Source organism: Oryzias latipes, chromosome 22 (genome assembly GCF_002234675.1).
Source record: "Oryzias latipes chromosome 22, ASM223467v1".
Lineage (NCBI taxonomy): Eukaryota > Metazoa > Chordata > Actinopteri > Beloniformes > Adrianichthyidae > Oryzias > Oryzias latipes.
In genome coordinates, this window is record NC_019880.2 from 7978358 (window position 1) to 8003910 (window position 25553).

The 25553-nt window shown below is 37.5% G+C and overlaps 2 protein-coding genes across 7 annotated transcripts; both read left to right on the forward strand.

Moving 5' to 3' along the window:
- Nucleotides 1-4649: 4649 nt before the first annotated feature.
- On the forward strand, nucleotides 4650-23260 carry fut9c (alpha3-fucosyltransferase-like). Of its 6 annotated transcripts, none has more exons than XM_020713369.2 (4): nucleotides 4753-4884; nucleotides 19978-20050; nucleotides 20584-20663; nucleotides 20798-23260. In XM_020713369.2, exon 4 carries the CDS (start codon nucleotides 20806-20808, stop codon nucleotides 21937-21939), a length of 1134 nt encoding a protein of 377 aa, XP_020569028.1. In that variant the 5' UTR covers nucleotides 4753-4884; nucleotides 19978-20050; nucleotides 20584-20663; nucleotides 20798-20805; the 3' UTR covers nucleotides 21940-23260. The 6 variants fall into 6 exon arrangements, with proteins under 6 accessions (XP_023807010.1, XP_020569028.1, XP_023807007.1 ...); XM_023951238.1 differs by lacking the exon at nucleotides 4753-4884 and adding an exon at nucleotides 11922-16789; XM_023951239.1 differs by lacking the exon at nucleotides 19978-20050.
- Nucleotides 10834-11919, forward strand: fut9b (alpha3-fucosyltransferase-like). Its single transcript, NM_001163088.1, has one exon. The coding sequence runs from the start codon at nucleotides 10834-10836 to the stop codon at nucleotides 11917-11919; it is 1086 nt and encodes a 361-aa protein (NP_001156560.1).
- Nucleotides 23261-25553: the final 2293 nt, after the last annotated feature.

The window sequence follows — 25553 nt, forward strand, 5'->3', positions numbered from 1 at the left end:
GAATCTGAGGGTCCGAACGAGGAAGTAAACCACGAAGGAGGATCCGCCTTCGGCCCTGGAGAAAGTCTCCCCCGCGGGAAAGGTTCAACACCACGCTCTGCCATTTCACTGGAAATTAAATCAAATCTGTGACCTCGCTTCCCTCCAACTGACTGGTCTCAGCAGCATCGTCCACCATGGTTGATGTTTATGTTCTTGTTCCCGTCTAGTTCAACGCAGAATGATGACATTTGTAGCGTATCAATGACGTACGGGTCGGATACATGTGGTGTGGCCTTTCAGACAGAGGTCGCATTTCAAAAGATCGGATACGTATCGGATTCAGGACCACATACCCAAGTGGCATTGGTCACATTTGAAAAGATCGGATCTGTGTCATTCAGACTGTCATTAAAAGATCAGATACGGGTCGCATAGGGGGAAAAAAATCGTAATTGGGTCGTTTCAGCCTGCAGTGTGAACGAAGCCTGTGGAATCTAAATTGTAAAAATCAGTTGTAAAAGCATGGCTTTACACATCTGTATGCTTCCATGCCTTCAATAGCAGGAAGGTTTGTATAAGACAGCCTTGAGGAACACGCAAGTGTGAAGAAAATAAAGAGCAAGAGAATCAGATTGGTGAAAAAAAAAAAGGCCAAAGCATCATGATAATGGAGAATAAGGGTTGTGGAGTTGCTAGAATCCCAAATCAGAAATTAATAAATAAAAATATAGGTTTTAGAAAATGGTAATAGATTTAAGAAGAGCTAATGTAAATAGAAAAGTAGATTCTGGACCCGTATGGAAAAAGATCATGACCAAATGTTACACTTCTAACACAGGCGTGTTTTCAGTGTTCTTTTAAGAATACCCTATAAAACAGTACTCTACAGTTTTTATCAAAATAAATGTCTCCAATCTAGTAATGTTAATAGGAAAAAAAATACCTTTCATTTTTGCTAGTGGTGTTTTGATTCATTCATCAAAAGTGTAAGTCTTTTTCCAAGGACAGGTAAAAATTGTTTTCACAGTGTTTACCCACAGAGAACACAAGGACAAAGTCTACCCGCCTCATCTTTCCACACAGCGCTTTTTAACCCTTGTGCTATCTTAGATGACCCCACCTTTACATTGAAGTGTTCTCCCTACCATGACAAAGGTGGATAAAGGTGGAAAGATTTCATGTAATCCATGGACACCAGTGAGGTTCACAAATCATTGAAGAAAAAAGGTTTAGCGCACTGTTCTAGTGGGTCTAGATGACCCAACTCCCAACCTTAAAGTGCCTAGGATAGCACAAGAGTTAATGTGCTCTCTCAACCGCTTACAAAAACTAACCCAGTAAATCTCACTACATCTAAAAATTGACAGAAAATTCACATTTCTCGAATTGAGATGTTTTTTTCACGTGAAAAATTGTTCTAACGCAATGCATTGTGGTCCATATTCACCAAGAGTGACCATAAATATTTTTTACAAACTTCTAGGAAGTTTTGAGGGCACTGCATTTTGGAATTTTGGATTTACAAAATGGCAAAAGTCTATATAGTGCACTCTGTAGTGAGTAGTGAGGGAATTCAGGCACAACCTTTGTATTTCCTTGTTTGTGAAACCAATGCTGAAGGAGCCACAAAACATGAGTCTCTCATGTTGAAATGTGTATTTTTTTTTTTTAGTTGTTGTTAATTCTATTTTTTTTTACTCATAAATTTACGACTCATAAGTTATGAAATTCTTACCAAATTGTCATAAAATGTTGACTTTTTACTCATAATTCTAGTTTATTCTCATAGAAAATGTAACTTTTTTCTCATAATTTGATGACTTTACTCACGAGAAGTTTTGACTTTATTCTCATATATTTATTTATCTTTTATGTTTATGATGGTTCTAAAACAACATTGTAGCTAGTGATCCCAGAAATGTGTTTATCAAATACAACATGAATTATGGTTGGTAATAAAAGATTCAACAGCCAATGACAAACGCAAAAAAGAAAAAAATAAATAAATAAAAAGTAAATTACATTAAAACTGAAAATAAGCCAGCTTCCACAGACATAGAATACTCTGAATTTGTACTTGTCTCTTTAAAAGGGAAAAAACAGAAATGTGACCTGTTTTCTCATGCAAGAATCCTTTTTGACCACGGAGAACTCTTAAGTCTAACTCCCACTTATGGGCAATGCTTGAACAAAATGTCACACTGATGAATGGAGGCACGCCCGTCTCCATTCAAAAGTCAAATAGTACTCATTGTCTGACAACAACTCCAAAGTCTAAACCCTCCTAGTGTTAGTCGTCAGGGAACATTTTTTCTTCTTTGTTAGATGTGTTCAGAAATATTTGTGGACCTGCAAATTTCTCCATCCAGCAGGTAATTTCTGAACAGATTTGCCTTTTTAATCCTAACATGCTTTTGTGTTTTTAAAGGCGAGTGAGTCTCATTCACTGTAAAACCACTGCATTATCAAACCTGATCTGCTGTGATCAAACGTTTTTCTGAGAATTTGACTGCCAAAAATAAAAGCCTGCTAAAGAAGAAGTAGAGATCGAAACTTTTGATTTATCAGAGAATATCTGAAAAGCTTCAGTGAAGTCTAGCTCCTGTTTGAGATATCAGGTAAAACTATCTAAAGAGGTGAGTAACTATTTGCACTTTAGACTTCAACAGCTACAACAACCCAGGGCTGTTCTCACCATGTCACATCATCCTAAAAGCAACGTTTTCAAGCAGCAATTTTCTTGAAATCCGCCGACATGTTCCAACACAAAATATTCTGCAGTAAAAAAAGAGGCAAGCCAAGAAGTAAGTGACTCAACTTTGACACAGAGTTGTAAAGTTAATTGTAAGGTAGGATGCCTCACACAGTTTAACAGTGTTACGGGGGGAATGAGAGAAGCACCCAGGTGCAGAGAGGAGGAGGCAGAAGGTTCCAGGAACAGGCTTTAATAACTTAAACAAAAAACTACAAACCAAGGCCACAGGCTAGAAAAACTTGAGACAATCGAAAAGGTGGGATGCAAAAACTATGGAACAGCACAGGAGGAAGGGAAAGACAGGACTTAAATACATACAGACAGATAAACGAGACACAGGGGGAAACACTCAGGACAGATGGGGACCAAAAGCAAATCTTGAAACCACAACATAACAGGAAACCTTTCAAAATAAAACAGGAACTGAACTCAAAACATGGCAGAAACAAAAAAGAACCACAACACAGTCTCTGTCCAGCAGCAATTAACAATTACTGAAAGATATGAAGAAGGGATTTTCTACTAACAATGTCATTTTCTCTGCATTTTATTTTTAAAAACAACATTAAACAAGGCGAACGGGTTGTTCCACAAAAGAGGAAGTCACACCAGACTTGTAACAGAGGGTTCACACAGAATGCATTTACATATCTGTCCTGCATAAACACAGATGTACCCACATGTAAAATATCAACTAAAAACGCTGGGATGTTTAGAATTAAAAGTAAGGACCATTTATTTTTCCATATCTTTAAGGTTAAAGTGTAAAAATAAAAAATACAGCTTGGGTTGTGTTTTTAATACGGTTCTGATAAAAAAATTAGACAAAATATTTTGTTCAGCTCAGTTGCTTAAAATGATAGTGTCAACATCTAATTTTTGACGATAAACACATTTTAAGATATAAGAACAATCATTGTTTTGGTAGTTTTATCCCAAAAGTCACTTAAGTAGAGAATTTATTTTGAGAATTTGTTAGTTCAGTCAAAAGTTTAAGAAAATATTCCTCATTGCAGTTGGTAATATTGTTGAATCAAGCCAAACTATAAAAAGGGTTTTTACAAAAAAAAAATATTGTTTTTTTATTATGACTTCTTTTTTCAGGGCGTCACAGTTTATCATATCCTAAATATCTACAGCTGAATAAAGGTTCCTTTCTATTTGCATCAGCACAAGGGCTACACTTAGTGTAAAAATGCAAATGAGTCTCAATTCTGTTTCTTAACACTAACAGTTTATTTCTTGAAGCCTTTGTAGTGAATGTTATTTTTTCACTTCCTTATCTAGACTTCCCTTTGACTTGCTTCTTCAATATGACATACATGCAATCTGTTTTTTTTCTTTTTGTTGTTTAATTATTTCTTGAAATCGTAGTCTCAAAAAACTGTTTCAGCTGATTCCAGAATTTAAATCCCTGTAGTTTAACTATTTGCAATTTCAGAGTTGTGCTCTTTGACTTTAGTTGATTTTAATAATTTGTTGTCACTGTAGGCAGAGTTAATAATGACATTGTAATTGCAACATAGGCTACATGATTCTTAAAAGCAACGTGTCTCAGGAAATTTAAAACCACACGTGCACCACAGTGTTCAGATCTCAGACAGCTTCTCGTTTGGAAACTGTCAGACTGTCTGCATGCGGTTAAAGTTTGAAAAATAGCATCCAAATCACCAATTCAAAATGCAGAAAAATGCACACAGTAGTTAGTTTAGTTCAAAATCATGCAAATTGATCTGTGTCTCGTCTGTCAATATTTGCAACTCATAGCACTGTTTTGGGCAACATAAAATATTTTCTCATATTTTGATTTGCAATTAAACTAAGAAAGTAACAATGAAATGAGACATGCAGAGAATTTATTTTTATTTTATTTTTATTTTAAAGATTAGATTTCTTCCTTGTTGTTCCATCTATGCTGAGAGCAAACATCAGTTCAAGGAAAAGTTTGGGTTGGTCCCTCCTCCTATGTCTCCTGATCTCCCCTCCCACAGGGTGTGGATAGCAGCAAGCATGTTTAAAAAAAATCCGCTCAACAAGGCACTATTTTCTAAACACATGACAAGACATCTTTCCGCAAACTGAATTACCTCTAAGCCTTCAGGAAATACAAAATTCACCTGGCCTTTCAACTTTCAAAGTCCCACAGGGTAAGACAAGCTGTTCAGCATTTACTACCTCCTCTCTTTCTGTCATTTGGTAACTGGTTTTTAAATGAAATAGTCTGGCTTTCAACTAAGTTTTGTAAAAAGGTAAGAAGTTGTGTCGTCTATTACGCAGTGTAGAAATGCTCAAATGGTTTATTGGGCAGGTTTACTCTCTGTCTGCGTTCATTATTTCTCTTTTTTTACTAACTTTTTTGGAGATCTGATGTGCTCTCAGAGTGGAACTAAGTTTTTTTATAATTGACCTTTTAAAATTTATAACTGTAATCTACATTTTAATGAAAGTGTGAGGAAAGACTGATTATTAATCTAAGGATTTAATATTATAAACCTTTACTGACGCTCCCAACAATTCTAGATGTTGATTAACATGACAGCAAAAAGGAAAAAACAACAAAAAGTTTAGAATTTTGTCAGAATTTTTAAAAATAACAACAAAAATATGCAAGTTGACACCTTCCAGACACACGTAGGTGTAACATAGAACTTATTTTAACTGTGTTCTCTTCAGGTTTGAGACTTAAATGTTTACTAAATCTTTGGCAACGAATTTCGTCACATTTTTCGCCAGAATGGGATCGAGTGTCTTTCCAGTTAGAGCAGTTTGAAGGGATCCATTTCTTTTATGTAAAGACGACAAGGTGCGTATCACATATCAAGGAAAACAGTTTCCGGGTAAAACTCATCTCCACAAATGAATTATCAGTAACTTTTAATTATTTATCTACTTGTACATTTTAAGGGTTATAAGGTTCTTTGATGTAAGATATTAAGAAATTACCACATTTGACAATAGTTCATTTTAATAAAATATTAATTTAGTTTTATTTTAATGAGGTGTTTTTCTTTTTCATCTTTTCATCTTAATTCAACTCCTTCTTGTCACTTTGGGACGCTGGTGTATCCAATCTTTTGGCTTTTGCTCTGACACCCTGTTACTTTAACAACAAACTTCACAGGATGTTCAGGTCCTTTCATAATTATATTTTAAGAAGAGTAATCTTCCCGCCTGATCTTAAGAAAAAGTAGGAATCACATCAAGATCAAATTAGGATGTCAACACATTACTGACCCCTTCTAGTTGGATGATCCCTGCATGGAGCCTTCTCCAGTTTAGCAGGTTGAGTTGGTTTCCAAACCGACAGCAGACTCTTTAGTTCTCTTCCTTATTGGAATGCTACAGTCATGTCCTTAGGGCCCACCTTCCTGCATGGTTTCTGTTACCTTTCATTACACAGCTCATCATCGTGACGTGCAAAGGAACAATGGAAACAAGCAGCACTGTGGGTTCTGGTGACTGACTTTAGGAAAGATTTGCTGAAACAACAAATCCTGGGTTAAATTTTGAACCCATTTGTTACAAGTTAGAACTAATCATCAGATGAGGCAACATTTTTTTTTTATTCCTTGTCTGAGTTTAGAATTCTGTAAGTGTAAAGGCCCGTACACACCGGGACGAATATTCGCCAGGCGTTATTCGCCAGCGTTTTTCGCCACGTTTTTTGTGTTCACACCCAGGCGATTTTCGCTGACGATGAGTGGAGTGAACATGCAATTTCATTCCCTGACATTAGATGGCGCTTAATGTAAAACAGAAATACTCCTGTACACAAGGTGGCGCTGCGCAACTTTACGCTTCTTAAAGTCGCTTTTCACTCAGAAGAAGAGAGCAAGTATTTACACGCTTGTCAGAATCAAACAAAGAAAACATGAATATTTCAAGCACCAGTAGCTCCAACTGGTACTTGGTAAGGGGATATGTAAGAATGTCCGTCATTATTGCTTCGCGGCTGTGTAGACGCTACTTGGCGTCTATCTTCTTCGCTGGTATGTGTGCTCAGCAAGGCAGTTTTGTGTTTGAGCGCCCCCAAGTTGTGTTTTACTGTAACTTCAGAAGCTCCAGACACGTGAGCAAAAGCGCCATTCTCATTGGTCGAGTAGATTTCGACGCGACGCGTCGAAAAAAAAAAAACGAACCCGAGGCGTTTTTTTTTTGACGCTTTAACGCGTGGCGTTTTTTCGCGTCGGTGTGCACACTCTCGTTGGTGCCCTTTGTTTAGTCACGAGGCGTTAAACGTCGGCGAAAATCGCCGGCGAAATTCGTCCCGGTGTGAACAGGCCTTTAAGGCCCGTACACACCGGGACGAATATTCGCCAGGCGTTATTCGCCAGCGTTTTTCGCCACGTTTTTTGTGTTCACACCCAGGCGATTTTCGCTGACGGTGAGCCGAGCGAACATGCAATTTCATTCCCTGACATTAGATGGCGCTTAATGTAAACAGAAATACTCCTGTACACAAGGTGGCGCTGCGCAACTTTACGCTTCTTAAAGTCGCTTTTCCCTCAGAAGAAGATAGCAAGTATTTACGCGCTTGTCAGAATAATACAAAGAAAACATGAATATTTCAAGCATCAGTAGCTCCAACTGGTACTTGGTAAGGGGATATGTAAGAATGTCCGTCATTATTTCTTTGCGGCAGTGTTGACGCTACTTGGCGTCTATCTTCTTCGCTGGTATGTGTGCTCAGCAAGGCAGTTTTGTGTTTGAGCGCCCCCAAGTTGTGTTTTACTGTAACTTCAGAAGCTCCAGACACGTGTGCAAAAGCGCCATTCTCATTGGTCGAATAGATTTCGACGCAACGCGTCGAAAAAAAAAAACGAACCCGAGGCGTTTTTTTTTTTTTGACGCTTTGTCGCGTGGCGTTTTTTCGCGTCGGTGTGCACACTCTCATTGGTGCCCTTTGTTTAGTCACGAGGCGTTAAACGTCGGCGAAAATCGCCGGCGAAATCCGTCCCGGTGTGAACAGGCCTTTAGGCAATCTTAGTTGGAAGGAGCAGTAGAGTCAGAGTGGCGCTGTACAAGTTTTGACTTGTTTGGAATCCAACATTATGTTCTGCAAGCCTTGGTTGCAATGACAGGTTATTTGGTTGAATGTCAAAAAATGTCCTTGTTCTCTCGTGTTCGCTGTTTTCACAGTGAAAAACATTCATGATGATTGTCAATATGACTATTAAATGCTCAATGGCTTTTGTCATGACTTAAAATGTAAATAAAATACTGATTGTGAACAAAAGTGGACAAATTGGATGTCACTTTCCTATTTGGGTATCAGTAGTGAGTAGAAATCCAAAATGTTTATAAATTTAAAAAAAAAAAGCAGAGATGAGATAGTTTACCAAATGACAAAGAACTAACAGGAAAAAAACAAAAGATGGTATTCTTGAGGGCATATTTAGTCACATGCACCCGTACAGGGGCCATCCAGTACGAGTGCAGCTGTACGAGTGGTTTTGGGGTTGTCTGGGCCTGTGCAAGGTTGACTGCATCCTTTGTCTGGCTGTTCCCTTGACGCTCAAATGGCCTAGCGCATGGACGGCATGAAAATGGAACATACGATTGTTGTGTGTGGTACAAATGTATCGTGAAGCATTTTTACACTTTTAATGGCGTCCGTTACATGTACTTTTGACGCATATGTGATGCCGTTGTACAGTGCCCTTAGTGCAGCATTCTAGTCGTTAGTAAGGTGCACATACAGGCCCCTTGAGCCTTAGTCACAATTGCCCTCCTGAGTGGAAACAGGCTGTCTGTGGGTGAAAAATGGGCATTTCGGTACGGTGCACATAGATTCCCCGCAGAAACCATGAAGATCACAGACAGCCCAGTGAGCCTGTAAGGCAGAAATGTTCATTCATATTTTTTCCTAAGGGGAGCTGGGGGCATCAAGTTTTGATGAATACTTAGACACATGTAATGGTAAGACATAGATGTACCCAACAGATTTTTTTTGTCCGACCCTCCTGAACACTGCGCACCACGCAGGAAGCTCATTAGCGCTTTTAATGTGAAATGTGTGCGCTCCTCACACTTCCCTTGCGCAAAGCCTGACTGTTAGAAATAAGGAAATTAGACAATCAGAGTGTAGTTTGTGACGGCATCCGATGAGCAACCAACGAGCACTTACAAATCACGTGCACACCCCGTGATTCGTGATTTACACGTGGTCATTAAGAAGCTAGTGCGCTCACCTCAGTAGTGACTGGAGTGCCATATAAAGGGCGCCACGTGACAGCATCCACCGTACGGTGTAAGTGTGTGTCACTTACTTTATCCTTGCAAATATTTTGCGATACACTTGCCACACGCACGACAGTCCTACTTTCCACTTTCATGAGTTGGTCGCACAAGTCTTACCTGCGCTCCTCTTAAGATGCAGCCAGTTCTGTCTACAAACCTCTAAGGATCAACCCAAAAACCTACAGCAACCATACGGGGGCTGACCCGTACAGATGCATGTGACCACGGCTTTACTGATCGCAAGCAAATGCTGCTTGCACTGGATGTGCAGGTGGATCCCCCACACAAGCACTCTGATTGTCAAACTACTTCACCTTTACTTATCCTTAAGTCTTGTTTAACCCTTGTGCTATCCTAGGCACTTTAACGCTGGGAGTTGGGTCATCTAGACCCACTAGACAGTGCGCTGAACCTTTTTTCTTCTATGATTTGTGATCTTCACTGGTGTCCATGGATTACATGAAATCTTTCCACCTGTATCCACCTTTGTCATGGTAGGGAGAACACGTCAAAGTAAGGGTGGGGCCATCTGAGATAGCACAAGGGTTAAACATTAGCTATGACCTGTTGCTCGCAGCATGCCCAAAGGAAAATCTGTGCATGAACATTTTCACCCTACCTAACCTCTACCATTCTATGCTGTTTTGTGTTGTGTGCCCATATCTCACCTGCAGATAATTTGTCTTCACCTGTATTAATTCAATTTTCTTTATATAGCCCAATAGTACAACATAGTCGTCTCAATGGGCTTCAAACCACTAATTGTATAATTAACGTGAAATCCTAATGAACATGAAGTCATTGAATTTAATAGGTAATGGCTAAACTAAACTAAACAGACTAAGCTAAACTGGGCATCCAATTTAGCTGTAAAGGGCATTTGTGTTTAAGGCTTTACAGAGGAACAGCTGTGTGGATTAGCTAACAACAGGCTGGTAGTAAAAACAAAAAAACATCAACTGAAACAGAAGTGAGTCGAAACTTTACAACTCCATTTTTTATTTTATTTGTCCTATCCAAAGCTGAGCAAGCAGATCAGAGCTGAAGACCTCTTGTGTTAGACAGATTTTACTGTTACAATGGTGATTTATGGGGTCTTCCGACAAACAGAGTGTATATTTTTATAAACCCCTTTTGTATTTGAGGCTAAGCTTTATTTATGATAATTATATTTGTATGCATTCCGTTTTGGACCTGATAAAAGAAAGAAAAGAGAGAGACAGAGAGAGTTTGATGTTAGAGATAAGGGGTAAGGGGTTTAGAATGGGTGAGAAGGGGGGGGGGGGGGTGTGAGTCAAAAATACAAAGTAAAAAAATAAGAGTGTCATAAGTACATTGCATGACTTAGTTCACACATCAACAGATTGTCTGCACACGACAATTTACAGATTGGATGTATATTCATCCATTAACGATGGAAGATTTATCTCACAAGACTCATGCACACAGACAGTTACACACAAGATTTGCATTATCAATTTTCTTGAAGAGGGGTGTAAAAACAGTACACATGCCGATATTTGTGCAAAAGTGAGTAAGCAGGTGGTTTGAATGACTGTGTGCTTCTTAGAGTGTACCTTAATCACACTGAATGCTCCAGCAAAGGCAGAAAGCCCGGCACCCCACACCCCAGAGCTAGGGGTGGACAGCACAGCAGCCCGGCCGATCTATGCAGGAAACTTTACACAGCTGTAAATCATTTAAAAAAAACGTATTTTATTGCTCATTTTTTATCAGTGTATGTGTGCTGTGGATTTTTATAAACAGAAAATTATATTACATTTGGTATTTAAATTCTGTACAATAAGACTTTTTTCTGGCTTTTCTCTATGATTTACCCTTTTCAGGAAAAAAGTATGTCAACACCAACATCTCACAACTTCCTACGGCCGCTTCTGGTTTTGCTGATATTTTTGGGATGCTTAATGACTTTTTTTTTTATGTACGGCAACTCATCCATCCGATGGCTGTATGATCCTGTAAAAACAGCTGATTGCCCAAGCCCGGTCCCTGTCACCAGTGAAAATAAAATCTCCAAAACAGAGAACAGTGTCACAACTTTGCTGATCTGGTTTTTGCCCTTTGGAACCAACCATGATCTGAGTGCCTGCAGATCTCTGTTTAACATTGAAGACTGCTTCCTCACCACGGATAAAAGTCTGTACAGCAAAGCAGATGGGGTCCTCATCCATCACAGAGAGATCTCTCGAGACCTGTCAAATCTGCCGAACCTCCAGCGACCATTGTTTCAGAAGTGGATATGGATGAACATGGAGTCACCATCAAATTCAGCAAGGCTGCCTGGGATTGCAAACATGTTCAATCTGACTCTCAATTACCGTCTGGATGCTGCGATTTCTGTGCCCTCTGGGTCGCTCCTGACGGAAGCCAATGAGGATTTTGTATTACCAAAGAAGGAAAACCTTGTATGTTGGATTGTAAGTAACTGGAATCAAAATCATGAACGAGCCAAATACTACAATGAGATGCGCAAGTACATAAATGTTCAAGTATTCGGACAAGCCTTTGGGAAACCGATCAATAACGATCAATATCCTTCTATTGTGTCTAGCTGTAGATTTTACTTAGCTTTTGAGAACTCAATCCATAAAGACTACATTACTGAGAAACTGTTCAACCCCCTGTCTTTGGGTACAGTGCCAGTGGTTCTGGGCCCAACCAGGCAAAACTACGAGAACTTCATTCCAGGAACTTCCTTCATTCATGTGAATGACTTCAACTCATCCAATGAGCTGGTTGAGTACCTCCAGGTCCTAGAAAAGAATGAGACCATGTACCTCAGATACTTTGAGTGGCGAAAGTATTTCAAGGTCAAGAAGCCCCATTTCTGGATAGAACATGCATGCAGGGCTTGTGAGCACCTGAAAAGACACAAAAAGTATGAAGCTTTGCACGGACTGGACAAGTGGTACTGGGACTAGTTGTTTTAGGGCTGTTGTGAAAGGAACACAGAACTATGAACTCTCTAAAATGGCAGCCATAATAACACTAAAGCAGCAAAATGTGAAAGTAGGCAAAAATATATGCATACTTTATGTTTTGTTCTCTGAACGACTTCTCTATAGGAACTGTGTGAACAAATGCAAATGGCCAAGCCGTTGAAGTTCATTGAAAGGTTAACTACTTTTATCAAATAGCATTTTTAGTGTTTAAAATCTTTTTTTGTTGGTACTCTGTGCAGAGTGGAGTTTTTTTGCTGTACAGTTCAGTTAAAATATGACCCTCACTTTGCACGCTTTGATTTTATTTTGAAAAATCTACATACTTTAAGCCTACAGGTATTGTGATACTTAAATAAAATAAGGTTTACATTATAAAAGATTATTTCTGCTTCAACAAAATGTGAATTTCAAAAAGAAGATATAACATGGACAAAATATTACGATGTTATACCCCATGAGCCAACAGCTATTAATCATTCTCATTGGAAAATTGGAAAGCATTGGTTAGATCGAATTTGATTTATTTAATTGCATGTTTCTAGATATAAGAGCAAAAGCTGAAAGCAAGCTTTGAATAAAGAGGTTTATTAACTGAATTTGTTTTGGCTTTCAAACTTCTCCAGGATGAGGATGCACATCCTGTGTATCTTTGTGAAGATTTGTTTTAAAACAGCATTTGTGAAAGGTCTGACCTTTACATGTAACCATAACCTTTGTTTGTATTCACTATTTGTTTGTATTGTAAAAATCCAGCTGATGTCATCTAACAGAATTAGAAAAACAGAGAAATTCAAGGAGTATTATTTTATTTTTATTTTTATATGTCTTGAACTGACAATATAAGAAATTGGAAATTGCTATTTAGGGCACTAGGCTGTACCACTATGATGTGTTATTGTGGTTTAATAATGTATAATTAAGTATGATAGGAAAATAAAATGTTCTTGTTTGTTTTGAGCTAGAATGTTTTTATTTACTTTTTAATTTTCTTCTTTAATGAAGTCTTGCCTCTTTGATTGCAACCATGCTGCCATCTGAATCTGTTAGCGTGTTAAGGTACCACAGAGGGAAGAAGGATGTTTCTGAATGACTGTATGTCTTACAAATGCTGCTACTGGAAAAAGCTTTCTTGAAATAGTGTCATATTTTAATGCCATTTATTTTATGTGTATCTTAGAAGGAATTTAGAACTTTAAATTAATATATTTTTCATTTGGTTTTTTTTTTTGTTATATTTATTTCGGTTTTGGGAAAAGTGCTGTTTTTACATGTCCTGTTAGGGTTTCTTGGGAGTCAAATCAATAAAGATGAACCAAGCAGTTGACCCTATAATTGTGAAATTCTTTACAAAATAAATAAAGAAGTGTAGTCATATTGCAGCTATATTTTATTATTTCTGTCACAAAAATTGCAACTGCATTATTAATATGTGGCAAATAAACATAAAATCGGTTCAAACAAAGTGATTGTAATATGAAACTATAATATGGAAGGATGAGTGCAGTTGTTGCGATCAGGAAATAAACTCAAAAAATGAATTGAAACATTTTTAAGAAAATAGAAAGCAGTTGGCCCTGTAAGAGGATCTGTCAGGTGTCTGAAAAACTGCCTCCAGCTCATGAAATCAATGTTTCTGTCATAAAGAAAGAGACATCTTCACCCTTCACTTGAGTCAAACTATCTTTCTCATAGTCATTAAGTCCTTTTAAAATGTTTCTGACAAATGGTTTCAATCTGTCTAAAGACTGTATACTTGTGATGTCTTTGGCTACTTTTTTCCAAGTTTTTTCAGTACATTTGTTGTTCCTGAACACCTACGTTTTTTGCTTGTCAATTTGTGTTGCATTTCCTCTTTCAAGATGCATGAATTCTGCTTTTGTCCTTATGTTTCCTTTGATCAGAGGCTAAAACGAGCAAAAAAAAGTTTTCTAAAACATTTAAGTTAAAAAGAATAGGCTGCAAATAAGTAACTGGAGAAACTTAAAAAATTAAAAAGCTGCCGTCCTTATCCAAGCCTTGCACTGTGGCTACTGCTGGTCCATGACGTAAGCATAAACACTAACACATGCACACTCACACCCACACACACACACACACACACACACACACACCCACACACACACACACAAATCTAGTCAGGACCAGTTTTTTTTAATCTCACCCAAATGAATTTTCACCTCCTTTGTTGTAAAAACATTATTCAATCAACTTAGACAAATAGATAAGAGCTTGTCGTTTGTCCAATCATTAGACAAAAACAAAGCAGAAGTTTCATGGACTAACAGCATTTTCAATGCCAGCTCTTATCTCATCCTGGTTTTTATAAATTGGCAGTTAAACTTCACTTAAGTTTCACTGCTGTTAGACAGTGAATCTCATTGGTCTCATTGTAAAGTTTAGATCACTAAATATAAAGCATGTCAATGGAAACTTTTCTGTTTGGCCACAGAGGAAAAAAACTCAAACGCGATGTGCTCAGTGTTATATATTTCGCTTCCTTAACTCCAAAGTGCACTTTTGAGGTCTGCCTTTTAAGATAAAGCTTAAAATGAAATCAAAAACATCATGTGCATTTGTTAGATTAGGAAATGTGCCTCAACTTATGTACAAAATAAATGTCAATTATCTTAAAAAATACTGAGGTGACATTTTGCCTGAGAAACTGTTTCCAAGAAGCCCCAGAGGGTTAATAATTATGTGTTATATAAATCAAAAACTTTTATGATTAAAATATTGGGAGAAAAAAAGGAAATTAGGAAGTACCTATAAGCAGATTCAAGCCGGTTTGTTGAGGTGAAGGTTGTGGTGGATAAACATCCTGCTTCATTGTGTAACTTTACTTTATTTGTATAATAATTTTCTTCTATGTGGTTTAAACAGTGACTCCAATCCAATTTTTGTTTTGCTTTAAACTCAAAACTCATAAAATGTTTCCTTTGTTCCTGTTGCCCGTTTTATCGTTTAGTTTTTTTAACTTTGGGATGCCTGTCAAAGAAGTATCTTTTGTCTGCTTCTCACATTCGGTCATCCTCCACCTGTTTGGTTCCGTGTGCACCACAATGATCACCTTACACAAGAGGGGACAAAAAAGCTTCTTCTGTCTCATTGTTTAAATTTGAAATATTGATGTTATCTTTGTTTTTGACTAATAATAACTTTGTTTTTTGTTTTTTGAAGGGCATATATCATTCAAAATAATTTTTTTGAGCTTTTAAGTGTATCATACTGTTCAGTCCTCACAAAAAGGAGCCCCAAAGCGGAACTTTAATTTGTTCACGCATTTCTGAGTATTCCACCAGCCCCTACCAACCCACAAAAAATGTATGGGTTCACACGAGTTGAAGTAAACAAGTGAGAACCGCCCTTCCAGGAAGCTAGAGGTGTGTTTGGCAAAAATGCATTCATTTTATATGCACAATATGCACATTAGTCTTTGCAAAAATTTGGATGTTGTTTTATTGTGGGCCGGCTCAAGGTTGACATCATGAAACGGGCGGTACCCACATGGAGCGACAGGCGGTGTCTCAGAGATAGAGTCGTCTTACTTCCGGGTTGGAAAAGAGCTCAGGAAAATAACTGATATTTAATAAAAACAATTTTCTTTTCTGTGCCAAAGGAAATGTATTATCATACGTAAGAATGTTGTTTTACTATAAAAAGCTTAAGAACAGTGTGGCCTTTTCTTAACATACATTTTCATACATTTACTGTAGAATTAATCGCCCATTTATTTACACAAAAAATATTTACTTTACTTTATCTTTTTGAAATTTCTCTTATGGAGGTGAGCAGACATTGCATCATATTTTCATGATATTTTTTTATCCATTTACTTTATTCCATATATATGCAAGATTGTAATGATAAATATGTTTGAGTGCTGCCAAATGAACAGTAAAACCTAGAAAAGATGTGCTGGGGTCAGCGGCAAAGCTATCAGTCAGTCAGTTTTACTGTTAGTGGTGGAACAAGTCAAACAACCAGTGTCTTTTGTTCCACATTACTTTGTCCTTTTTTTCCGCCCTTGTAACACCAGACCGACCTTATTGTTCCTGTGTTGCTAAAGCAGAAAGCTGATCTTTAAAAGAAATGGAAGTCATGAACGTAGCAGCAGTGTTAGAAGCACAACTTTTCTTTACAATTAAAATATATACATCCTCACTAATAATGCTAAAGATCTTGCTGCTCCAGTTCTGCTTGTGTTTGTGGATTTCCGCTGGTTTACTTTATTTAACAAGGGATTTTCTTTGAAGCTGAAGCTTCAAGGTGGAGGGAGGCCCTTAACATTTCCAATAAGTACAATTTAGCAGTACTCCTTTACTAAAAAAAATCTGAAAAGATTTGATACCTAGTTAAAAACAAAAAAAAAAGAAAGTTACAAATGCAGGCGCACAATATTCGCGGTTGTTAATCAGGATCAGCTCCCATGTAGCAAGCATAGAAACCCGTTTGTCCCACACCTATCAAAAACTTTTTGGCCTTCCTGAAGTCAAAATATTTTAAGTATTTGTTGAATAACGCAGAAAACATAGAAGACGTTATCCATCAAAAGAATCTGCCTCAATAAAATGTTAAGACAGAAGATTTAATTTTGTATTTTGCCATCAAAAAGTTAGAATATATGTCTTTAGGTCTCAAAACTATTGTTGTCTGATGTGATGAAGCTTTAAGGAAGAGCCGATCACTCCACCCCTCCTACATTCCTTTTCTCTCTTTGCCATGGAGAGGCAAACAGGTATTTTTTGTTATGTAGTCCAGCCCAATGTCGCCTTTCAAACAAACTCCAACAGACTTTCCTGTTCAGCAGCTCTGAAATCACCAGATACACTTGCGGATGTACTTTGGAACGGTAAGATGAGCTTTTTCATTTTTTTTTTACTGTTTCTTTTATTTCACTAAAGCTAAATCCCAAAGTAGATTATTTTTCCAAATCAGAAAAAAAAAGAGTTGTTGAGGCTGTGGAGATGTGCACTCTTTTAGTTTTTACTTATTTTAGGAATAAATTCTGTTGGGTTTCTTTGTGGTAACATTTCACTTTAATCTCACATGATGATTTTAAAATCTCATTTCCAGATTTTTCTTTGAATATTCAAAGCTGATTTGTTTTTTAGAACTGAAGAAACTAAGTGATGATTGCATTTATGTCTTTTGGGTTTAAAATGCGTTTAAGATGAAGATAGACACTTTGTTTAATCTGTAGAGCAGCCATGATACAATATACAAAATACAAATGTTTAAAAATATATAAAAACTCAACAATAAAACACTAAAAAGTAGATACAGTATATCCCAAGGTACCGATGACAGAATACTTTAGAAGCAGCTGGAGTAGAGCAAATAGTTTTAGATAAGGTTCTCATGCATCTAGGTGGCGTGGTCTTAGAGTTCAATCATTGCAGTCATGTTCTTGAAAAATGAAAATGTACTCGTAAAATATGATCCCCAACTGCATTGCAATCCAGCCATATTCTGCACGGGTCGGACACCTCAGGGGTTCGACCGAAAATGAGATTCCATAACCCAGCGTAGAGCAAAACAACACAAGACAGAGTAAGGCAAATGAAAAAAAAAGCTTGTTACTCAGCCCACATGGCTGTAAAGCTGAGTAACAAGCTTTTTTAATTTTTTTTTACAGGCTTTCACACGTTCAGGTGAGATTCACAGTGATATAAAGTTGAATCGGCACTTTGAAGGGCGCTGGAGGATTGGGCTACTGGGACACAAGGTGTGTTGCAGGACAAGGTTTATTGGCTTGACTAAAATCCCACAAAATGCTGTTAAGCATTGTGACAATCTCTCTTACATACAGGGAAATGTGAGAATCAGTTTCTCCCCTTTTTCAGTTGAGCCTGTAAAACAAGTCAAACAGAAAAAACGTCCCATGTCTTACTAGTTTTTTTTTTATACACACGTTAAGCACAATCCACAAATTTCATTCTTGATCAGTGGCCCAGATTGGGTAAAACATTAAGTGTTAGGGGTTGAACTCCCAAATGGGCCCAAAGTATTTCAAATTATGGGTCAAAAACACATTTTAAATCTAACAGTGGAGTAGACATTACCTTCAAAGAGCAGACCCTTTTACCATTTTCCTTGTGCTTTTTTTAAAGAATACATGAATTAATCTACATTTCTAACATATTGTAATGCCGTCAGGGTTTCAAAGTGTTTTAATGCATCTATCCAAAAACAATAAATGTATTCATATCTCAAAGAAGAAGTTAGAAACAACTTCCTGCCTGAATTTCTCTTGAATTATTTAAAAATTATGCATACTTCAATGTTTTTGGCATTCAAGCTGAGGCTAAATTAAGTGGAGTCCTGGATTATATGGTAGGTTATAAATTAACAACATTTGCTCCTTATCAAAATAAACCTTTTTTAACGCGGATCATAAAGGTTTTTTTCTATTGTTGAGTGAAATGTAATTGCCCATATTTAGATCCCAGTAGAACATCAAATGTACGGTAAATGAAATAGAGCAGCTCTGTAGATGTACTGTTTTTTTTTTTCGGTTGTATGATAAGATCTCAATTCATCATGAAAATTCAGATGCAAAGGTTTCTGCAGATGGTTTGCAGTAAAGCTTTAGGCCATAGAAGAAGTATTTAGCAAATGTAAACTCTAACGTGCTATCTTCACTAAGAGAAATGACTACTATGTGGTGTGAATGTGAGAAATGTTTTTGAAGCTAGTGAGAAGCAAACACAACATTACTTAGTGTAAAAATAAACTCCACAGAGTTTATTTTAAAAACAAGCTTGTAAATAAACTCAAGCTTGTAAGGTTAGGTCCTCAGAAGACGTCACAACGGTGGTATGTTTAGTGTTCCTTTATACCCTGCATTTACACCAAACTTAATTGACGCTTCTCTGTGACTCAGTTTGATGACTTGCTGTCCTGCATAGTCCGAAGGGGGAAAATAAATATATATATATATATATATATATATATATATATATATATATATATAGTCGGTAGTTGTACAACAAAAATGCCTAGTTGTCTGATGACCCAGCATGACCCAGCATGTACGCACACTTCTGGAGAAGTGAAGAGTCTCACAACCCCTTGTGCACTTATAACTCTGAACTTTGAATAAACGTGCTTTTGTATCAGGTGATTGATGCATACTGGAGCCATTTTAAATTCTAAGTTACTTTTAAGCTGGTGTAATTTCAAGTTGTGCGTGGGTAAATTGCATTTCATATTCGTACGTTTTAGAAATTCGAGTGTACATGTGAAGAGCAACAATTGCAAGTACACACAGTTAGACACAAAATGCATTGTATGAGTTATAAAATCAATATTATGCACACACAAATCCAGTGAGACTGTTGTAGGGCGGTTGATCTCAGATCGGAAAATTGCAGGTTCAATTGCCAGCTTGGCTGCCATGCGTCAGTGTCCTGGCTCCAAGCACTACACAAGTATACAACATTTACCATAGGACGCGCAAATCGCACTCAGTGTGAACAAATCTTTAGACTCACTGCTTCTGGTTAAACTGGCAATTCCCGTAATGTTTTAATCTAAAGCATTGATCCTCAAAATAATTAATTATTTAAAATTTTAGACATCATCATCAAAAATGTAAAAAGATGAACAAACTAGGCCCTTAAAAGAGGTCAATAGAAACATGCTTAACTCAGGCAACACACTTACTTTTAACTTAAGCAACTGAACAGACCAAGTAACAGAAACAAACTGACCTAACCAAAGACACAACAGGGGCAACATTTAAAGTGGCTGATCAGACCACTTGAGAAACATGGGGGGGAAACTAACATGACTACACAGACATTTAACAAAGACTATAAAGACAAGACTGAACACAAAACTTGGTCTCTTAGTGGAAAAGAAAAATCATCAAAAGTGGAACAAATTGAATAATGACCAACAGAAGCAAAGCAAAAAAACATTAAATAAGTCCATTGGTTTCTCCCCTTGGAGGCTTCTGTAGATGGCACCTGCCCAATTGTCTGACTGGAGTATTTAAAGGCTGTGAAGACTTGAGCTCCTCTTTTGTCCTCACAGCACAGCTCCAGGAGATGAACCTCAGGGGCCATAGGGACCAGTAGCACTCTCAGCACTGGCAACTCAAATACAGGTGACATTAATTAAACAAACCCAAAATGAGTAAACTAAGCATATGTACTTGTATTTGCTACAAATAAAAACTGGAAACAGAATAAATGTATATTATAACTCAAAGAAATGTGTACATGTATTTAAGAATAAAAAATCTGAAATAATAAAATTAAAAAGAAAGTGTGCAATGCTCGGAGGAGGTTACAGCCATTTTGTTTGTTGGTGTGGCAGGGTATGCTGCCATCACATCCCTATATCCTTGGATCTTTTACAAGCCCACTTGTAAGGCACTCAACAGAGTTAGCCTCAGTTGTATTTATTTGGGTTTGTCTTAAATTGAAAGAACCTTTCTAGTTACCGTACTTTACAAAGAACACACTCCTTTATGATCATTATTTATAAAGAACAATAAATAAAAACAGTATTGACAGCCAAAAGAAAATAAAAAAAGAGCCACTAATGTTTATACAATGCTAGAAGGCATTTTAAAATGTTGACTTGTTTTTTTTCTCTCTCTCTCTGTTAATGGTTTTTTCTCTGCTTATTTTAAAGGGGAATCGTCAGGAAGAGCTGCTGTTGCAAAACCAAAAAGATCACATGAGATTTGAGAAAATCTCTGTTAACTAAATCAGGTTAGTACTCTGTTTTGAACACAGTTATGCATTTTGCTTGGCAAAATTCCTTTAAGGAAACATGTAAATTATGCCTGTATTATTGAGAGAATTAGGAGATAACACTGGCCTCTCTCTCTTTTTGGTTTCTGTAGGGTAAATTATGACCACGCCAAGCAGTCAGAGCAAATTCCGACCCATCCTGGTCACTGTTCTCCTTCTGGGAGGTTTCATGACTTTTCTGTTTATGTACATCAAGCCATCCCCACAATGGTTGTATGAGCCAGTAAAGTCTGTAGTTTGCTCTGACCAGTTTACCTCCACTACGGAGCAGGTCACCTCCAAAAGTATACAGTCCAACACCACCAACGGGCAGGTCACTCCTGCCAAGAGCGATGAAAAGAAGACCATCCTGTTGGTCTGGTTGGTACCTTTCGGACAACAAAACGACTTGAATTTCTGCAAGTCGCGTTTCAACATGGATTACTGCATCATCACCACCGATAAGAACATGTACAGTAAAGCAGACGGGCTTCTGTTCCATCACAGAGACATCAGGGGTGACTTATCTAACCTGCCACAGACGCAACGACCACCGTACCAGAAATGGATATGGTTTAACATGGAGTCACCTACCCATTCAGGGAATTTCGCAGGACTAGATAACTTTTTCAATTTGACTCTGAATTACCATCGGGATGCTGATATCCCAGCACGCTACGGCTACCTTGTAAAAACACAGAACGAAAAGAAATTTGAACTTCCCAGCAAAAGCAAGCTAGTCTGCTGGATTGTAAGTAACTATAACCCCAACCACGCACGGACAAAATATTACAATGAGTTGCGTCAACATATCGAAGTCAGTACGTTTGGAAGAGGCTTTGGAAGGTACGTGTCTGACGGTGATTACGCCAATATTGTGTCCGGCTGTAAATTCTACTTAAGTTTTGAGAACTCAATCCACAAAGACTATATAACTGAGAAAATGTACAGACCCCTCTCTTTGGGCACAGTGCCGGTGGTCCTCGGCACATCAAGACAGAACTACGAGGACTTTGTACCAGGAGATTCTTTCATTCACACAAATGACTTCAAGTCACCCAAAGAGCTGGCCGACTACCTGCATGTTCTGGACAAAAATGACACTCTGTACATGAGATACTTAGACTGGAAGAAGCTTTATGAAGTAAAGGGAACTGCGTTCTGGATAGAACACGCATGCCGGGCTTGTGAGTACTTGAGAACAGACAATGAGTACAAAGCATTCAGAAGCCTTAGATCATGGTACTGGGGCTAAGGGTACTAACAGACATGCATCATTTACATTAAAGTACCACAGGCAAAGCTATAAAGTCAAAAGGTCACAGTAAAAAAACTTGTTTTTTGGTGCCTGTTAGTTTGGATTTTTTTTTTTTTGTTGTTGCTTTTATTTATCTTACTTCTTCAATGTCTCTTTAGGGGCTCCACTAGATACACATCTTTAAGTAAAGTAAAAGGATAGTGACCAATTGCGCACCAAAATATTTCTATGCAAATTAATAAAAATACACAAAAGCCACTGAATTTTTTTACCTACAAGAATTCTAAATAGTTCAATCTGAAATAAGATTATCCACATTAAGATCAAATGTGATCTGAAATATAATTTTTCATAAACATTTGCTGAGAGAAGAAAAGTAACTTGGATGAGGATCCAGGACTACTCAAAAAGATATGACAATTATACCTCAGAGGGTGATGAATGTAATGCAAGGGTAGCACTACTTACTGAAACCAAAGATATGAACTTACAGTTTCCTCACTGTAATCTATTTTTCAGTGCCAAGGGGTCAAAGACGTTTATCTTTATACCTATAGACTAATGAAGCTCAAAGCTGTGTGTGTTGGAGCTCCATCCAACTGTGAAAGAAATACCAAAATGTACCTTTTTTATTCTATGCCATGCATTTGTTAAAATCTTTATTACATAAACCTTTTTTCTACATGGGTTTCTGGGATGGTGGAGGGTGGTGTCGGGGCAGTTTTACACCTAGGGGATTTTGTATGTTTGTGGGGGGGTTCTTATTGTACACAACTGAATGTTTTGTGCCAAAGCACAGACAATGAGGCACTTTGATTTGCATGAAGGTGTGCTGCTTTGCTCCTCTCCATTTTAGACTGCACAATTATGCTTCTAGAAATTCTCAGGGTTTGTTGTCACCTTTGTTACTCATGGATGAAATTTAAGTTTTTTGTTCTGTGTTTTTGTGAATGTTATATTAATATATGCTTTAAAGCTGTATAAAGCAAGTGGTAATGTCCCACAAGACTTTAACAGAGGAGAAGGGATTTTTTTCTAAATGCCTAGATTTTTCTGAGTGTTGCCTGAATGTCTGAAGGTTAATAAAAGGTGACAGCAATGAGCAAACCTCAATGGAACACTTAATTTTTGATTTTTTAAAGCTGATGCTGCTGATGTTCGAAACAGTTGGAAACCTGTTTGAGAGATCACTATGCTTTACTTTTTTTTTTCAAATCAAAATATTAATAATTTTCAAAAACTTTTCTTTTTTGCAAGAAAACTATGTTTTACGAAACACTTTCTGAATAAACATGTTACTTTTCTTAATACACCAAAATATGTGCGTTTTATTGCGTTATTGTTCAAACAGTTCACCAAAAATGGCAATTTTCTTCATCACCTTGGTTTCTAATGTAAAAGTAGTCAATTTTAAAAGATCATTCAAGCCATAAAACTTTCCAGAGTAAAAATACTTTTGAAGAGTACCAACATGAGGTAATAGTCCAAATTTAAATAATATGTATTTTCAGTTCATTTAAATTCATTTTGAATGGTGCTACTCTAAACGTCAGAGTAACCAGTTAAAAAGTTAATTTACGCTTGAAACTATAGAGTATGTAAAATATCAGATGTCACACTGCAAATGAACAAAAAGGCCCAAAGGTATTTTTTTATGTGCAACGTCATTGCATCAATCTTTGTCACATGAATCATTTGAATATACCGTATATGCAGAATCCAGACAAGCTTTTCCTTATTTTAGTTCAATCAAATCACAGATTGTTTCTCCAAAATCGTTTTTTCTCTCCAAAATTTCACAAAATTTACAATTATTATATTAAGTGTTAATATTTTTGGAGACAAAAAAACAGTATGATTACTGTTAATAGTATGTTATTACTAAATGCAACCTGATATAACACCCCTCAAATGTTATTGCACCCCTGCATCACTAAAAAATGCAGGCCGGTGTTTAAATAGCTTTCTAAAAGCTTTGATAAGTGATTGATGAGGGGGTGGGGAGGTTGTTCGTTATCCCATATCCTCAATTGCACTTTGGTGCTTAAAGTTGTTTTGACCAGCACAGGAACAACATATGCGTCTGGTTTCATGCTGCAGGTCAAAGGGTCGGATGGATGTGAGTGTGTGTTTGAGCTGCTGGGATCAGTGGCATAAATAATCCCTGGATGTCAGTCGGGGATTACTGCAAAAGTTTAGACTAAAAATGGGTGAGAGGCAGAACATCTCCACACCTTCCTGTGTTTGGAACATCAATTTTAATCTTTCTATGACGATTATTTTCCAGTCTGCTTTTGATTTCTGCGTGTTTCTGTAACATAATGGTAACATTTACCCAAATTTTCAACAATTTAAAAGCCAATTCTTTCCATTTTGCAAGCTATAAATAAAAGTTGATTTAGAAAAAAAGTATCCAAGCTCATTTCCAGTGGAGATAGTTGACTAGTCACTTACTTGTGCCATGATGAACTTTGGTCAGAACTGACTAAAAGCAGGAGCCATAGTCATTGTGGGCATTACTTGGGCACCCACAAGGCCTCCCTGAAGGGGTTTAAAGTTCTGCAAGATTGCAGACTGAGATGATTGTCAGGGTTTGCCCCCCTGCAATCTCCTGCGCGACTATCAAATTCAGTTGAGAGTACTGCGCTGAAAGAACTCTCGCCTCATTGCAGAAGAGCACAGAGGCCTGCAAAAGGACAGGTTTGTGTGAGTCTTCTCATTAACTCCAAGAGCTGCCCCCTCGTCCTAACTTAATGGATCTCATTTATGCTTTCATCGCCATGCCAACCAGCTGCCAGCATTGTCTCAACAAGGCCTTTGTGCTTCACAGAAATGAAACTGTGTGGTGTTGATGTGTCTCAGTGTACAACAAGCCATCATTTGATGGCTTTACAGTGACTGCTTCTCTTCTTCAACAAGAGCATTTGATTGTGTAGAAAAAACAACCACTGACACCTTTATGTATGGCCTGAATACTTCAGGGTAAGAAGATACCTTAGTGCAGGTCAAATAAAGGTCTACTTATTGGGGCTAGACTGACTTGATACAATATCTGTTGGCAGCTGTTCGGTGACGGACTTCAGGGGATTAAGCAAGCAGAAAAGAATATGCGAGATCAGCGGGGTTTTTGCTCTGCAGGGCTGGCACCGCTTATGGAACTTAATAATCCAAAAGACAAAGATCAGCACCTGTTATCATCACACATAAATCCCAACTCTGCTGTAGAATTGAAAGGATGACAGCACCAACACAGATTAACGGGCAAAATACTCGTTATGCGATAATCTGCTTTACTTGCATGCAATTTTTTTAAATCGTCGTATACCAGCAGAGTTCCAGAAAAAGAATGTGTTTGAGGTAGAAAATGACACACCTCCCCTCCTGCCTGCATGTCACATGGCATTTAATAATCTGACTACAAAGATGACAGAGTCCGTTTGAATTTTAACTTTAGGTTCGACTCAGAAAGACGTTAAAATAGATTGCCTTAGGTTCTTATATTCATTCTAAAAATCTTTATTTACTCTCGTTTAAAAATACTTGAATGCGAGTCATGTACCCAGTGCATCCCTACCTTAATGGATAAATATCAAAAATTTGATCTCATACTG